The sequence below is a fragment of the Pongo abelii genome, chromosome 19 (assembly GCF_028885655.2).
Source record: "Pongo abelii isolate AG06213 chromosome 19, NHGRI_mPonAbe1-v2.0_pri, whole genome shotgun sequence".
Classification (NCBI taxonomy): Eukaryota; Metazoa; Chordata; class Mammalia; order Primates; family Hominidae; genus Pongo; species Pongo abelii.
Window position 1 is genome coordinate 58,211,278 of NC_072004.2, and position 17,090 is coordinate 58,228,367.

At 50.7% G+C, this 17,090-nt stretch overlaps 1 protein-coding gene and 1 long non-coding RNA gene across 8 annotated transcripts in view; one reads left to right on the forward strand and one right to left on the reverse strand.

Annotated features, from left to right (window-relative positions):
• The window catches only part of MSI2 (musashi RNA binding protein 2), a 429,533-nt gene that overhangs the window by 20,151 nt on the left and 392,292 nt on the right, over positions 1-17,090 (reverse strand). For 3 of the 6 annotated variants that reach the window (XM_024234809.3, XM_024234807.3, XM_063718815.1), the window contains one exon: positions 12,372-12,434. The exons of 1 other annotated variant lie outside the window; for it this stretch is intronic. In XM_024234809.3, coding sequence (XP_024090577.2) covers positions 12,372-12,434 — 63 coding nt within the window. Of the gene's footprint in view, positions 1-12,371; positions 12,435-13,858; positions 13,883-17,090 lie in introns of all 6 variants that reach the window. 2 more of the 6 variants (XM_054535666.2, XM_054535665.2) reach the window with 1 other exon arrangement.
• LOC129051092 (uncharacterized) lies at positions 23-6,796 on the forward strand. Of its 2 annotated transcripts, none has more exons than XR_008515133.2 (3): positions 23-2,663; positions 5,984-6,201; positions 6,375-6,796. It is a non-coding gene; the product is annotated as an uncharacterized LOC129051092 (long non-coding RNA). The 2 variants fall into 2 exon arrangements; XR_008515134.2 differs by having other exon boundaries at positions 6,542-6,796.

Below are 17,090 nucleotides of genomic sequence, written 5' to 3' on the forward strand. Positions count from 1 at the left end.
TTTTTTTCCCTTTTTTGAGAGGGAGTCTTGCTATGTCACCCAGGCCGGAGTGCAGTGGCGCAATCTCAGTTCACTGCAACCTGGGCCTCCCGGGTTCAAGTAATTCTCCTGCCTCAGTCTCCCAAGTAGCTGAGACTCCAAGCACACACCACCACACCTGGCTGATTTTTGTATTTTTAGTAGAGATGGGGTTTCACCATGTTGGCCAGTCTGGTCTCAAACTCCTGGTCTCAAGTGATCGGCCGCCTCGGCCTCCCAAAGTGCTGGGATTACAGGCATGAGTCACCGTGCCCGGCCTGTTCTCTCAGATCTTAAGGCACTGTCACTGTCCCTGTTCCTATCTCCAAGAAAAAGGGATTTCGAGCTTTGGAAACAGCAGCAAAACCGAGCTGTAGAGCTGAAATGGCTCCCAAGGACCCTTTAGTCTGAATTCCTCATTTAGTAGAGGTGGAAGCAGGCCTGGAACCAAGTCTTCTGATTCCCTACTCTGCCTTCTATGCTCTTATGCTGCCTCTATTTTTTTTTTTTTAAGCTGTTAATCATCCTCACTGGAGTAATCAACGAGGCAACCTCTCCCCCTAGGAGGGAGAAGGAATAGAAAGCAAGCCTCTCAGCTGCTTTAACTTCGAAGGCCAGGGCCTGGGGAGCCACGGGGACAACACTGAACACAGTGTAAACCTCCAGCAGATCATTTCCAAGCCTGAACCAAATGTGCCCTTTAAGCCAGATGGGAGGGGAGCCACTGGAGTCTTGGGGGCTACCTCCACTGAAGACTTAAAGACTATTTTACACAGCTGGAGCTGATCAATCAAAAGCCAGAAAACACAGAAGGTCACAGAAAAACTGGACTAGGGGTTTCCTCTGACACCGGTCCATAGTGTCTGCTTTGCTGCTGTGTGTCTGTCTTTTCTCTGAAGGATGGTGACGCTGCCGCCACCTTTCCACCTGAGTCAGTGACGGACCCTGACTCCAGGGCATCCTGGATCCTATGTCTGTCATACTGAGCCTCTCCTCTTCTCCCCAAGGTCAGAAGCCCACCCTCTCCAGGATAGAGTCAGAAATAACTTCCCGAAAGAGGGGCAAGAGGGGCTGGGGTGACTTTCCCGGCTATACTAGCCTCTGCCACAGGCACCCAGGCATCAAATGTTTACCACAGACCTGGGCAGACCATTTTATTAATATTAATAAGTAACCAGGAACAAAGGGCCCCTTTATTTTTAGCTTTCTCTAATTGTGTAGTAATTACTCATCTACAAAACAAATGAAGCCCTGCTCGCGGTTGCCATGGTACCGGGTGCCCAGCCTCCCTGCGGGATGATTGGCCAAGAAGCCCGCTGCTCCCGCCTTGGCCCCGCCCCTCCCCCCGCCACTGGCTCAGAGCAAAGCCCCAGCAACTGGGCAGCCAATCCCCTCCCAGCCCTAAGGCCGGGCGGGGCTTCCCAGCGACCTTCCAGATGCGGTCCTCGCAGCCCACAGGAAAAAATGTTGACTCATCCCTACAGAGGACGTCTGTCTTCTCAGAGAAGCCCGCCCGTGCTCCATCGCCTAGTTTCTTCTGGGCATTGGCTAACTTCCCTCAGCCTTGTTTCAGCTAAAGGTTCCTTTCCAATAATTCTCTTCAGGCTGGCTTCCTCTTACACGACCATGCCTCCTCGCGGCCTCCTTTGTCTGACATTGGTCTGAGTGCATTCAGGGACCAGAAACCTGTCAGCCAAAGCCAGGCAGTGTCTGCAACAGCAGGAGCAGGTGCAAAAAATACTTATACTGCCTCCTGAGGCCACTCGTAAATGATTTGGGGTTATCTCCTCCCCCAAGGATAATGGAGAATTTAGTTAAGAGCAGCTGTAGTTTTTTCTTGAGTGTCTGTTTTAAGGTTGCAGAGCCTGGCTCAGCCATCGCAGGGCTGGTACGATGGTGCGTCCGCTGACAGTGGCTTAGAGGACAGAATGACGACAGGCTTAGGCTCAGATCCTGTCTCTGCCACTTCAGATAAGCTACTATCCTTTCCAAACTACAGTTTTTAAATCTTTAAAATGGGAATGAGAATGACAGTGCTCACTTCATAGGGTTATGAGAATTAAATGGGATAAGGCAGGTAGGCTTGACATGGTACTTGGCTCACTCATACTACATGTGAGCTATTATTATTAACATCTATTATCATTATTGTATTCAAATTGACTAGGATGTGTCTCTAGCATTCTACTGACCACTTACAAGATACCCTTCCCTGGAACCCTCTTAGCCTATACCATGGAGTGGCTGCCATCGTGGTGTTCTCATCCCCTGACAGATCTAATTTCAACAGCCCATCACAGCTGTTCAAAAGCATTATTTGTCTGCTTCCTGTTCTGTAGGATCCCAAGCTGGGAAGGGAGACCTTTTTTAAAAAAAATAGTATTAATAAGCAACCAGAAACAAAGGGCCCCTTTATTTTCTGTGTTTTCTAATTGCATAGTAATTACTCATCCATATGAAGAATGAGGACTAGGCTGACTTTGCCTCCGGGAGGCCTGATGGCTTGTATTGTTGGGGAAAGCAGGTGTCACCCACAGATACATGCAAAATATCTTCCAAGGACCCATAATCTCACCTTTCATTCAGGAGAGCTCACCAATGAGGAAGAGGACTGAGGACATGGAGCAAAGGAGGGGGTGCCCCAGGTAGGGTGAATCAGGTATGGCTTCCTGGCACTTTAAGCCAAATTTTGATAGAGGGGGCAAAGACAAGGACAGAGGGAAATGGAGTGGCAGAAAGAAAGGGGACAGTGGCCACCTCAAGGGCAAAGGAATGGGAAACAATAGCCCTAAGCAGGGAATAAATAACAACTTGTTGGCAGAAGCAAAGGAAAGTTAAGGGAACTAAGGCAGAGATTTGCCATGGAATGCCCTCCTGTGTCTGCTTTCTCAATGCCTCTCACTCCACGCCCCTTGCTCCAGGTCATAAGCCCAGCCCCAGACCCCAGGATTAGGGGTCAGGCTGTTCTTTGTGGAGCTACAACCAGGCTTATCTTCTTTAGATGGTTCTGTCCTTACTGAGCTCCACTTGCATGAAGAATACGAACCTCCCTCTCCTATGACTATATCAACATGGCTTTCAAGACCTCCCAGAACCTTGACTGTCTCTATCTCTTCAAGCCCATCCATATTCCCTGCCTAGCAGACAGCTTCCCACTCCAAATTCTCCAAGGCCTGTGTCATGTCTTGCCTCCTCCACTAAGCTTCCTGCCTGCTGGGTACTCTCTGACCATGTAGGTATCTATCCTTATTAAAGGCTAGCTCTCACATCGGTTGTGTACTTTTGTCCTCCCCAGAAGACTGGAAGTTGGCTAAAGGCAAGGACCATGCCATGGACTTATTCTGCATCCCACCCCAGCCCCTAGCATGATGTTGAGTCCAGAGTTAATCATCTTATGGATAAGAGCAAAAGGCCTACTGCTTCTTGAGCAGCTACATATTCACATCTATGGAGTACTTACAATGTACACGAATTATCTGTAACTTGTCCTCCCACCTCAGTCCTGCGTCTTGACTCCATCCTGGACAATGTTGTCAAAGCTTGTCTAACATACACATCTGATGTCAATTCCTAGTTTCAGGCCTCCCACGATCTCACAGGCCCTGCCCATGTAAATCCAGTCTCCTTAGCATAGGACCAAGGGTCCCCTGCTCTGATTCTGCCCAGCTCTCTGGCTTTACCTACAGTTACTCCCCTGTTGCATTTTATTCTCCAGCCAGAATAAAGCAGGGCCTCTACCTCACTCCATTGTCCTGGGGTCTGGTGGCTTTGCCCATGATGTTCCCCTGGCCCCCTGGGGAGCTCCTATTTGTCCTTTAGAAGTGGAAACATTCACTCCCCTGTGAAACATTCCCTGACTTCCCAGAGAAAGCTGATCACTTCCTCCTCTGTGCTACTTCTGTTCATTGGCCAGGCTTCTGTTACTGGGCTTATGGCATCCTGTTGTAATTATCCATTAGTTTCCACACTAGGTTGGGAGATCTTCAACGGCTTGGAGACTGCTTAGTATTTATCCATGAACTTCCAGGAACTTCCAGGGCTGTGGTGGGCATCCACTGGTTGTCTCTCTGGCATCATTCTTCCTTTTCCCCTCTTATCAGCATGCAGATTTTCCTTTGGGAACCCATCCTTACACCACTGTGTAAAGAGCCATTCGATTTAGAGGGGGATGGATCCCACCCTCAGTGACTGGTTTTGCAACCCAAGTCTTAGCCAAGCAGCACAAAGCTCTGGACTTTTCCTAGAATTCCAGACCATCTGACTCCCCTCTTCTGGACAGGACGGTGTGATGCCGGAAACTGCTGCAATCATTTTGCCACCATGAGGAAAACCAATATAAAGACAGTATTCAAATGAGAAGGAGGGCAAAGCTAAGAGAATTGCAGAAAAAAGATCCCTGAACAATCCATGCACGAAGCCCACTCTTCTATGGAGCTTCCAGAATGTCAGCCAATAAATCCCCCATAATATTTAATTCCCTGTAACATTAACCCATAGTGTTTAATCAGAGTTGGGAGGTTTCTGATACAGTCAAAAGCACGCTTGAATCAGGCTTAGGACAGTACCTACCACATATAACAATAATTACTATTGTTATATACCTAATAAATATCTGCCACATTCAGATCCATGGCAGATGTCCCGTAGGTCCAGTTGTGAAATCTACATCTAAAAGATCAGACTATGAGGTTTTAGGCCAGAGACTAAGCGCTTGGCCTATATAGAGCTAGAAGCTGAGGCTACTTGGGCTGTCCCTACACGGTCTTTTATTTTATTTTATTTTTCCTACATTGTCTTTATTCCTGCTTGTGCCCGGTGTCCTGGGGGGCAGGTGTGTCCCTCATAAAAAACACAGCTTCTCCAGAGGGCTACTTAAGGAGGCCAAAGACCTGGGTTCAAGTCCAGGCTTCTTCACCTTTGACCAAAGCCTTGCTCTCCAGGTAACCAGGTGTGTGATTTTAAATAAGTCACATAGCCATTCTGTAGCCCAGCTTTCTCACAAAAACAAAACAAAAACATGCTTGTAAACCAGGCCACAAACTTCTGCCTTCCTGACTGTCTCCGAGGGTGGCTATGGTAATATACATCACGGTGTATATCTGAAAGTCAAAACTCTGCAGAGGCCAGGCGCAGTGGCTCACACCTGCAATTCCAGTGTTTTGGGAGGAGGTCAAGGTGGGAGGACCATTTCAGGCCAGGAGTTTGAGACCAGCTTGAGCAATATAGTGAGACCCTGTCTCTACCAAAAACAAACAAACAAAAAAACAAAAAATAAAAAACACACAAAAAAACCAAAGCCGGGCACGGTAGTATGAACCTACATTTCCAACTACTTGGGAGGCTGAGGAAAGAGGTTCACTTGAGCTCAGGAATTCAAGACTGCACTTCACTCCAGCCTGGGCAACATGTGAGAGCCTGTCTCAAAACAACAACAAACCAACCAACCAACCAACCAACCAACCAAATAAAAAAAAAACCTCTGCAAAACACAAGCAACCATGAATGATACACCTGGGCACATGCTCCTTGGATGGTTCTCACCAACCTGCAGGTTGATCAGCTTTAGGGGCTTCCTAGACCCTGCAGTGCCCCCACCCAGCCCAGGGTGCAAGGAGCGGGTCTCTAGACCCCTCTCTGTTGTGCTCTACATGCCCTTATGTAGCTACGAAGGACACCACCACACTTTCCACTCCTGCCCCAGACAGCTGGGCCTGAGCTCCTGAGCCGACACAAGAGCAACGACCAACCAGCTCGGGGGCAGGCAGAGATGTGTCAACCATTGAAAATAATTCCACTGATTTGAAAGACCATTAACATTCCCCCACTCCATTCACTTTAGGATTAACTTATACTTAGGTCTGGGCTTCAAGGCTAGTCACTAATTGCACTAGAGTTGATTTATCAAGTGCACAGTATTTCTATTACAAAATTATTGATTAGAGCGAATGTATTTTATCCTCAACAGGTTTGGTCTGAAAGCCCTTGGAAAATGAATGAAGCTGAGGTCAGCAGCGGGCAGCTGTGAGCATTATTATAAATTCACTGGGGTTACTGAAATCCAATGCTGGACTCTTTATGGTGAAAGTCCTGGCTCTCCCAGAAATGAACATTTTAATGACAAACTGGGAAATGAGGTGTCCATCCCCAGAACACACGGCAGTGGACTGAGGGATGTGTGTTCAGGTAAGATCCTTTGGTAAGTCTGGCTGGTTGTGGTGGCTGGCCCTAGTGGGTCAGAGATTTGTTCTCCCTCTGGGCCACTACTGGCTCTATTCTATGGCCACAGATGTGGCTTTATCTTAGCACAAGGGTGTCCCCATGACCTTACCCACAAATGGACCATCTTGGGTCCACAGCCCCCAGAGGATGCTTGCTGCTAGCACAGGAGGCTGGGTGAGGAAGCAGAGATGGAGGCACTGCATCCCCTGCTCCGCCCCCCATCAGATCTTGCTCATGGAAGCACAGGAAAGCCATCCTCAGAAATGAAGGCACACATTGATCCATTTTCCCTTTTTAAATGAAGCTGACAGTGGTCATTCTCAGGCCAGAAACAGTGCATTGTGGGAAACACGGACTTTCAGAGGACAGGACTAGAGTCTCAGGCCACCGAAGGCTCGAAGTGCCATCTGCCTTTATATTCCTTGGTGCTTGGTACAAAACAAATCCTTAATAAATACATGTTGAAAGCAATACCTGGGAACCCTAAAGCTTATGGTGCAACTGACCCAAATAGCTCCAGGATCCCTCCAGCAAGTGGAAGAGTGTATGTGGGACACTGTCTTTCATGTCCCCCAGCCCCTAACATATATAAGGCAGAGGCTAGCAGCGGGGACACAGAAAACATCTTGAAGGGGGATTGGGATGGGCATGCCTACTTCTTGAGATCTATTCTCCTCCCCAAAGCATTTTCTTTTCTGGTTCAAGTTAAACTATTTATTCCATCCCCTGACTTGCATTTTACTTTTGCTCATTTTATCAACTGGAACTGGAGCTCTTAGAATTTCCAGCCACAGGGCAGCAAAGCCATTTTCCTAGCAGAACCAGACCTGGGATTTAGGCCAGTGGGAGGGGATTTTCTGCTCTCTCTGCCTTCTGTCCCTACCCTCTTCTCTTACTCCCCAGCCTCGGGCCAATTTGCAGCTTCAGCAGCCCTGAAGCCTGACAGTTCCAGCCATCTCCCTGTGTACCTCCCCCACCTGCACTCCCATGCAGGCCAAGCTAGAAGAACAGCTCCTTCCAGATTTATCTTCCTGGGCCTTGGTGCCCTCATCCTGTTTGGTGGCAGACTGGCCTTACTCACATTCAATCCTTGTTCATTCCGATTCTGCCGCCAATTTCCACAGCATGGTAGATTCTTTCCACAGCGCTACCATTTTGCTCTATCTCTACGCATTCTCTCAGGGGACTTTATGGACTCTGACGTTTTCCTGGGCTTCTGTCTCCCACAGTAGATAACTTGCACCCTGAAGGTTCAGATCCCACCTGTGTTCCATCAATGCTCTTGCAGCATTGGGCAGAGCCACCACACCCTGACTTAAAGAGCAGGTTCCAGGAGGCAGGCACTACTCACTCAGCATCAACACGTAAAGAGTAGGGACACCTTCAGAAGCTCCGAGAGACCTCTGGCACTCCCTTATGGCTTGTCACCACAAATGTAGGGAAGATGGTGTGTCCAAAGATGACTGGCTGCACGTGCTCCTGTTCTAAGGGCACAGGCTGCAGGACTGCTCCTTTCCCCTCTAGGGAGCCTTCCTGGGGAACTGGAGGAAACTAAGGGTGGTTCCTCTTGGATGTTCCAAACCGACCTCCCTTTCTGTCTCCATGAAACTGTGCTAGTCACCTCCATGCTAAGAATGTCACCACTCTCACCCTACTTAACCTTCACCAACCCTAAGAACAAATGGCAATGATTCACTAGGGCCAAGTGCATTCCCTGTCTGCAGACCAAGGATCTCAAGATCTCAATCCCTTCCTTACCATGTCTCATTTCCCCTCCACCCCAAGAAGTAATCCATATAGACAGGACTGCCACATAGACCTGTATCCCTGAAGGGCTGGCTGTGACCTGCCAAAGGACTCAAGGAGTAGAGGGGCTTGAAGGAGTCTTGCTGGTAGGCCTTAAGAAATAAAAAAAGATCTGCTCTGTTCAAGAATAGTATGAGAAAGACAAGAACAAGGAAGACCTTTAAGACTCCTTCCAATCCTGGCTCCTTTTTTGCACTATAATTGGATGATATCAACAGAGACCTCAGTGGGGAAGGCTAGAGCTGAGGGTGGTGACCCAGTTCTGGACTGGGGGAGCGGGGAGTGTGAGGGGAGGTGGTGGTGGCTGATGGTGAGAACATGGATCCAAGCCCCTTGGAAACATTGAAAATATGGAGCCCCTTCTCTTCCTGGTCCCCGCACTATCCTTCAGACGGCTGTGCTGTGCCGAGCCGTCAAAGACCCTGTAATATCAACTCAACAATGCATGTACTACAACTACAGCTACGGCTACCAGTACATCTACTACAGTGCATGCATTTAGTTCAGTCCCACAGATACATACAATCTAAGAACAGGCAGGGGAGGTGTGAAATGTTTTACTGGACAACAGGTGTTTTGGAGTTGTAACTAATAAAAAAAAATCAAAAACGAAAGTGTACAAAAAAAGACATTTCTTGAGAGTTGGATATGAGTTTGTTTCTTGAACTGTTTCATCTGAACAAGCAAAAACATGCAAACCAGCTGGTACTAACAGGAAGCTGGACACTGAGAGAGGATTAATAGGTGTGGACAAACCTTCCCGCTGAGCGTGCTCAGAAGAGTGTTTGAGAGGAGGTGTGCAGATCCTAGCGTAAGAGAGGCGGGAAAGTATGCCTCAGAGACACTCTCACCGCAGCCCCAACCAAGCAAGAGAAAAGACAACAGAAATATGACTGCTCACACTCACCACCACCATCAGGAGCTCATGTTACTAGATTGGAATAAAGCTGGCAAGTATAAAGTACAGTAAGGGGTCCTGGCTGGGGCCGGGTGGGTGGGGAGAGGCGGGACAGGGTGGTACCAGGGGCTCAGAAGCTCTAAGATTGATACACGGACCCACCCACAATGTCACCCCAAACTAAAATACCCTGAATATCCAAAACACTTCCCTCACCTGTTGGGGGAGGCTTCTGTCAAACTGAATTTAGGCTTGGGTGGGACATGATGGGGCCACTGGAACTGAATGAATACGATCAAAATAAACAAACAAACTCTCGACTGAGCACAAGAAAAGATGACATTTCAAACTACCAGGTGAAGGGAAAAGAAAAGTGACCACTGATAGTGAAGTTATCTAGGAGTCGGCAGGGACCTCATCTGGTGGGGTCCCCTGAGCCCTGCTCACCTCAGGTCCTAGGGGAATTAGGAACAGGTGGGCAGGCTGGCCCAGAGGAGTTGGCTGAGGTGGGCACAGACCTCAAGGCCCCCCTGGACCTCCTACCCTGACACCATAGCCCTGACGGATCCAAGTTGCCACCCTGAGCAAAAACGAAGCTGCCTCCCACCCCACGGCCCTCAGCAAGTGCTTCTCACCTCAGGAAGCTCCCCCTATAAGTCATAATGGAAGGAAAAAAAAAAAAAATCCAAACGTTGGAGCTAGACAAAAATCAAAGACAAAAAAAGGGCCCTCCATAGGATGATGTCTGATCCCTAAATGAAGCCTGAGAGCCCTTGGGGAGCAGAGGCCATGTTTTCTACCATTTGGAGTTGCCTGCCAGGTTTAGCACGGTACCAGGTTCAAGGTAGGTACTCAACAGACTCTCCGTGAATGTCTCCCTGTGTCTCCCTATAAGGGAATGCAGTTGAGTTCGTGCTGACCTGCAGTAGTTGAGGCTGCAGGAGGATCCTGGGGAGGAGCTGGGGTGAGTAAGGGCTTCAGGAGCTGGGGAAGGTGAAACTAGGCCCTCAACACCCAGTGAGCCCTCTGTGGCCTAGACTGATGCATACACCCAAGTGAGTCTGTGTGGTCCTCGAAATTCAGAGCAAAGAGCTTTTGCCACTGAGAGGCCACCCACAGGTAAATAATTGGCCATCCCATCAGGCTTGGCTTCCCGATCATTTTCTAGAGGGAGTTAGGTGACAGTCCCCTTACTGGCAGAATGCGTTAAAAGAAAGAAAGGCAGAGCGCTTCCTTTCCCAAACCTGTAACCCTGTTCCAGGTCCAAAGTGGGGCTGAGGAACTAGGGTAGCCTGGCTACACACAGGCAAGTGTCTTCCTGCCTAGGCAGTGCTCTCACTATGGTGGATACAGTCTAGTCATTGCCCTGGGGCACATCCCAAGCCCCTGACACACCCTGCCCGGCAGCACTGCAGGGTTGCCCTGTAGCTTCTAGGCTGACCCTGCATCCTGCGGGGCGGGGTGGGCACCTCGGAGTTGAGGATTTACTCCTTGCGCTAACCCAGGCTGGTGTGGGCAGGTGGTCTGGGAGCACACTCCTGAATACAGTTCACTAACAGTGCAGCGATGAGCATGGCTGACCTAGAATGGGCTGGGAGAGACTTTGCTCCCAATGGAAATGGCTACAAATCAAACACCATTGATCCTGAAAAAAGAAAAAAAAATGTGTGGCTGGAGATGACCTTGGGGGTTAGGAGTTAGAGGGATGGGTGGGACTCCCACCTGGCTCTGGGGGTCCATGAGAGGGTAGGGTGGCAGAAGGGGGCACAGACTGTGGGAGACGGCTCTCAGACTCATAAAGAACCCCATGCTGCCCTTTAAACTTGCCATGAAGTCAAGGAGAACGGGGTGGGGTTGGGGAGAGAGGCAGGGTTAATTTTGGGTTAAAGTTTAGTTTCATAATCCAAGTTATAAAAAGAAAGAAACTGAACGGAGAAAACAACAACCAACAACACTCAAAAATCTCAAGAGTTTTCTTTTATCTTTTCCCCAACCCCAGGCACAGGTAGGGCCAAGGCTTGTTTATAATGATACCAAAAAGCACTCAAGTTAAAAAACCAAATGGCACAGGGAGACACGAGGCAGCTGTGCACCCCGCCCCCAGGGCCCGGGGCTGGGGGGACCAAGGGACACTGGCCAGAGGGCAGGTGGGGCCTTTGGACACTGGTTGTGGTGAGCAGAAGCTCAGGAAGGGGGCCCCACTCTCTGGACCTGCCTGCCAGTCTGCCCACTTGCCAGCTCTCTGGCAAACTGCCCCTCGGCAACCCCTGAGAACTCCCTAGCCCCCTCCAAACAAAACCCCAATGGGATGATTCCGGGGAGTGGATCCTTTGTAGCTCGAGGCAGTGCCAGTTTGCATGGAACGGATTTTTACTGAAGTTTTCTAATGGGCCTCACTGTGCCAACTTCTCATCACCCAGGGTGTGGGTTCTTGGCATTTGCCCTCTGGGATTTTAATGCTCTATTTCCTGGTACCCTCACCAGCCCCCCACCCTGCCCAGCCCCACCCTCCTCAGAGCCCTGTGACATCAAACTAGGCGCTTCCCTGGGTGCTCCAGAGCCCTGTCCGTGGGGTGTCGGGGGACAGAGCTGCAAACCATGACCACTCAGTTCAGGGAGCAGGGGTGGGGAGGGAGCCCAGGGCACAGCAGAAGCCCTGCTTGCCTGGGAAGGCAGAAAGCATTTTGGGGAGAGGGACAAAAGGGACCCCGGGCATCCTGGACATATATATCCCAGCTCTGGCCTGACCCCATGGTAATGCTGGGAAAGTGTTCCCATGTGACTTGAGGGGTTCCAGACCTCCAAAAGGTTGGCTTTGGAGACGGAAGGACTGGAGCAACCTCAGGGGACAGAACGCCCAATTCCCTTGGCAGCTGGAGCTGAGGAGTCTGGCTAAGAAGAGTCTGGGAGGCACAGCGGCTCCAGAAACAGCAGCTTCAATCACTGAGGCCCAGGGCTGGCCCCATGGCTGCTTTCAGGGGCTCTGGGGGTTTAGCCAGACCAGCAAGCCCACCTGCCAGTGCAGCAGGGGCCCAGGGGACAGCCTAGCACTTCTCTGGCTGGCTCGGGGACCCAAGGAAGGGAGGCTGTTGAATTAGCAAAAGCCAAGGAGGGAAATGACGACAGGTACCCGAAGCTAGCTGTCAGGTGATGGGACGGTCAAAGTCAAACAGAAACTCAGGTTTTTTTTTTTTTTTCAAGGAGAGAATAATAATCTGCCTTTGGTTTGCAGTCCCATGACTGTGACTGACCCCACTACAAGTGCCCTGGGTGGCCAGGCCTTGCCCGCGCCTCCCTGTCCACCCCCTCCCCGGGGCTGTGGTGAGAGTGGTGTTGGACAGATGCAGCCACACAGATCCGACAGGGCCTTGACCTCCCCCTGCACACTGGGGGCATGCCTGGGAGTCGCCTGTCCCATACACCTTCCTACCTGATCCTCTTGCTGCCGCCACCGCCGCTGCTGCCACTGGTCCATAAGCCGCTGCTGGGAAGCCTGGCCAGGAGAGAGAGGAGCCTGAGTCATGGAGGAATCCTTGAAAGGGCCAGGCACAGACCTAGGTCACGGGCCACACAACCCCCACCCTCCACACAAAGACAGGAGTGGGAAGGGATTTTCACAGGGCAGCTTTTGAGAGGGACATAGAGTAGTGGCTGTCAGGCTTCCGGAAGGCACAACATCTTTAGGTGCATTTGATTCTCACCCATTTGTCACCCCAGAAGCTGGTTCTAGAAGGCCCACAACAATAATTCAAGAATTCTAGGAGGAATTTTTTTCTTGAGAAGCGGGGTTGAGCTCCCTGTTAACCCCGCATGGACACAGTGGCTCCCCTGGGGTTGTCTTGAGTAGAACTGAGCATGGCTGGGCTGGCCCACTGCTCCTTGCAGAGATCATGGTGGAGTGGTCAGCCCCGTGCCACAGGCAGGAGGCACTTGGGACAGCCTCCTGACAGAGCAGGCACCTTGGCCAGGAGCTGGCTTAATTCCAGCTGTTCTCCAAAGGCTTTGCAGGTTAGCATGGCCTTTTTAACTCCAGACTTTTGTCAAAACATCAAGTCAGCAGCGTCACAGCCCCAGGCCCGAGGGTGAAGCATTTGGGGGTCCCAGGTGATTGCATACACATGGAGCCAGATAGGGAAGGGAGTGCGGGGCTGCAGGGGTCTACGTGGGGTGAGCCCTATGGCTTTGTTTGATCTCTCAGTGTTTCAACCTCCTGAGGCAATTGTGGGAATTTAGATGTGGCTCTTCGGTCTGAGCCCCACGGTCTAGATGAAGCTGGCACTGGAGGGTCTCCTAGGGGTCCCTGAAGTTCTTCTTGATCAAGGCTTATGCTATCTAAAAATGCACCGGGCAGCAAGGATGTCCCAGCAACGGGAATAATAGTCAGGAGGCCAAGGTAACCTCTTGCAGCTGCAGAATCCAGATGAAGTATGCCAAGTTCCCTCCCCTGGGCTTCTCTCAGCCACCAGCACGTGCACGCACAGCCTCGCACTGGGACATACACAGATACACTCCCATACATATAAAGACAAACATCCTCTGCCATCCAGGCAGATGCTTGGAGGCCTGACCCCAAGACCCATTTCCAATCACTGTGGTTTTAAATGATGTGCCAGAAGCCAGCCGCAAACTCAGTAAACAGCCCCCAACAGGGCTGCTCAACTTTAGCTACTGAGCCTTTTAAACAAGGAATTTCTACAGGACAAGAGGAAGACATGCACCGTCAAGGGCAGGGAGCAGAGGAGGGAAGAAAGCAGAGACAAAGCTCCCCCAAACAGAGCGAACTAGAAGCCCACTAAACACTAAGACTATTGTCCTAGCTACACGGTACTACTGAAGGGAAAGAAGTTCAAAGGGGGAACATGCTACTCTAAAAAGGTCAGGCTAAGCTACTTAAAATGTCAATGAAAAGAGACATACTTGCATTTAAATATGGTAATAGGGCTGTTGAAGGGGGAAAAAGAAAGATCCAGGTGAAATAAATGTATGGTTGTCCCTGGCTGCAGGTCTCCAAGCTCCCATGGAGACCATGCATGGTGACTGGAGGCCCTCCCTTCCCCAGAAGGCAGCAATGAACCAAGAGGGAGACCAAGGAAGGGACCCCCAACCAAGTCCTCTCCCCATTTCTTCCAGGCAGGATCTAGATTTCTGAAGATGAGGGTCCTGGCAGAAATGGCTGAAGAAACGTAAGGAAGAAATCAAGTTATTTCTCTCTGTCCCAACCCCCAGGACACCCAGGCTTCTGCTGCTGTTAAGAGCAAGGCCCAGGGGATGCTGGAGGGAGAGGATGCAGGTGAGTCATTCCTTTGCACTCCTTACCATGCACTGAAAACAGCAGGTTTCCTTGGAAGCATGGAAAGACTTGGGGGAGGGGGAAAGAGGAACTAAGTGGGGGAGGGGAGTGTAGTCAATAAAAAGACTTGTTAACAAAAGGTCCATTTTCTGGAATTGAGTGCATTTTGGACAAAAAGTCTGAAAGAGGAAGAAAAAAAAACTTATCCAAGAAAGGAAATCCATTATCCTTAATCTCAAATAAAGGCTCCTGCTGGAGGTGGAGCATCAGACGCTGCTGAGGGCTGGAATTTCATCTCCACCCTGGAGAGGGAGGGTGTGCTGTCCCTCACACAGCACAGGCAGCAGCTCCATAGTCGCCACCCCACCGCCTCTGTGCCCTCTATCTGAAACACCAGGGCCTTGCCAAAACCTGGCCTAGCCCCTTGGGAGCCTCCTGGTGGGGAAGGGATGGAGCTTGCACCAGCATCCTGCACAGCGGTCCTCCTGGCCCCCTTCTGCTGCTCCTCGCCATCCCCCTCCTGTTCTATTAGGCCGTCCAGCCTCACCAGTCACCCCTCACCCGCCAAATACATTTTCCATATGACCTGGTAGACAGGCCCCTGATACTGAGTTCCCAGGGCCAGGCCTCTTCTTGGTGGCTGGGCTTGTGGGAGACGGGCAATCACAGATACAAGTGGTGTGTGTGTTGGGTGTGTGTTAAGTGTATGTGTGTCAGGTTTATGTGTGTAATGTGTGTTTGTTGGGTGTATGCGTGTTGGGTGTATGTGGATGTGTGTGTTGAGTGTATGTATTGGATGTGTGTGTTGAGTGCATGTGTGTTATGTGTTGTGTATATGTGTTGGGTGTATGTGGATGTGTGTTGAGTGTATGTATGTGTTGTGTTTGTTGAGTGTATGTATAGTGTACATGTGTTGGGTGTATGTGGATGTGTGTGTTGAGTGTATGTATTGGGTGTGTGTGTTGTGTGTTGAGTGTATGTATTGTGTACATGTGTTGGGTATATGTAGATGTGTGTGTTGAGTACATGTGTGTTGTGCATGTGTTGGGTGGAATAGGGGCACCCCAGCTGGGGCTGCCAGAGGTCAAAGAAACATCCTAGTGGCCTGAGCCTAAGGCTGTGGTGACAGAGGGCACAGGCTGTCTCCAGGACAGGCCGTTCACAGGACACAGGAGGGGCCTGAGGACAAGGAGGCCCCTGGTGGAAACAACCCTCTGGGGCTGGACCTGGGAGGGCTGGGAAATGCAGGGGAGAGACGCCTGGCAGAGTGGCCTCGTGGCACTGTCTTCAGCATTTCTCCCCAGGCCCTGAGGAGGCAGGGGTCATCTGGGGCAGGCTACTTCCTTGGGAAACCAGGGGCTGGGTTATCAAGGAGGGGACTGCCTTAGCAGAGAGTGCTGGGGGGAAGACTGCAGGGAACCAGGCAGGTGGTCTGGCAGGGCTCAAGGCTTCTTCATAGGGCCTCGGGCCAAGCAAAGCTGTGGCAGAGCTCCTTGATCCATGGGTGCCCACAGATGCCCAGCACCCCACTGCTCAGAGTGGGAAATGATCACCCCTCCACTGCTGGAAATGTGGCAGGGGGGTCCCTCCTCAACATAGCTTCCCTGGCCAATGTGTGAAGGGGCCACCAGACTCCTCCTCCTGAGGCAGGGCAGCACAGCAAACAACAGAGCACGCAGACCTGGAGCCTGTCTGGGTTCGATGTCTGGCTCAGCCACTTACTAGCTGTGTGACTTTGGGCAAGGTGCTTACGCTCTCTTTGCCTTGATGTCCCCAACTGTAAAGGATATGACCATTTTAGTGCAGGATTAATATATGCAAAGTGCTTAGATGAATGCCTGGCAGTGAGTTAGCTTAATTAGTGAGAGCTAGGCCAGGTGCGGTGGCTCATGCCTGTAACTGCAGCACTTTGGGAGGCCAAGGTGGGCGGATAACTTGAGGTCAGGAGTTCAAGACCAGCCTGGCCAACATGGTAAAACCCTGTCACTACAAAAAAAACCAAAACACAAAAATTAGCCAGGCATGGTGGTGCACGCTTGTAATCCCAGCTTCTTGGGAGGCTGAGGCACGAGAATCGCTTGAACCTGGGAGGTGGAGGTTGCAGTGAGCCGAGACTGCGCCACTGTACTCCAGCCTGGGTGAGAGAGCAAGACTCTGTCTCAAACAAACACTCTTTGGCCGGGTGCAGTGGCTCACGCCTGTAATCCTAGCACTTTGGGAGGCTGAGGCGGGAGGATCACCTGAGGTTGGGAGTTCAAGACCAGCCTGGCCAACATAGTGAAACCCTGTCTCTACTAAAAGTACAAAAATTAGCCGGGTGTGGTGGCGCATGTCTGTTCCAGCTACTTGGGAGGCGGAGGCACAAGAATTGCTTGAACCTGGGAGGCAGAGGTTGCAGTGAGCCAAGATCGCATCACTGCACTCCAGCCTGGGCGACAGAGCGAGACTCCGTCTCAAAGAAAAAAGAAAAAGAAAAAAAAAGTTGGTGACAGCTGCCATTGTGACGAGGCCTACCAGGTCTCTGTCCAGCCATCAGCCCTGTCTTCAAGACAGGACTCTTCTCCAGGCAGGGGTGTTCCACTGTCTCCAAGGTAGGAGCCATGGTCAGCTAGTAGTAAGCACACAGGGGGCCTGAATTTCTTTCCTTTACTTTTTTTTTTTGAGACAGAGTCTCACTCTGATGTTCAGGCTGGAGTGCAGTGGTGCAATCGTGGCTTGCTGCAACCTCCGCCTCCAGAGTTCATGCAATTCTCATGTCTCAGCCTCCCGAGTAGCTGGGATGACAGGTGTGTGCCACCACGCCTGGCTATTTATTTATTTTTTTTTGTATTTTTTGTATTTTTAGTAGAGTCGAGGTTT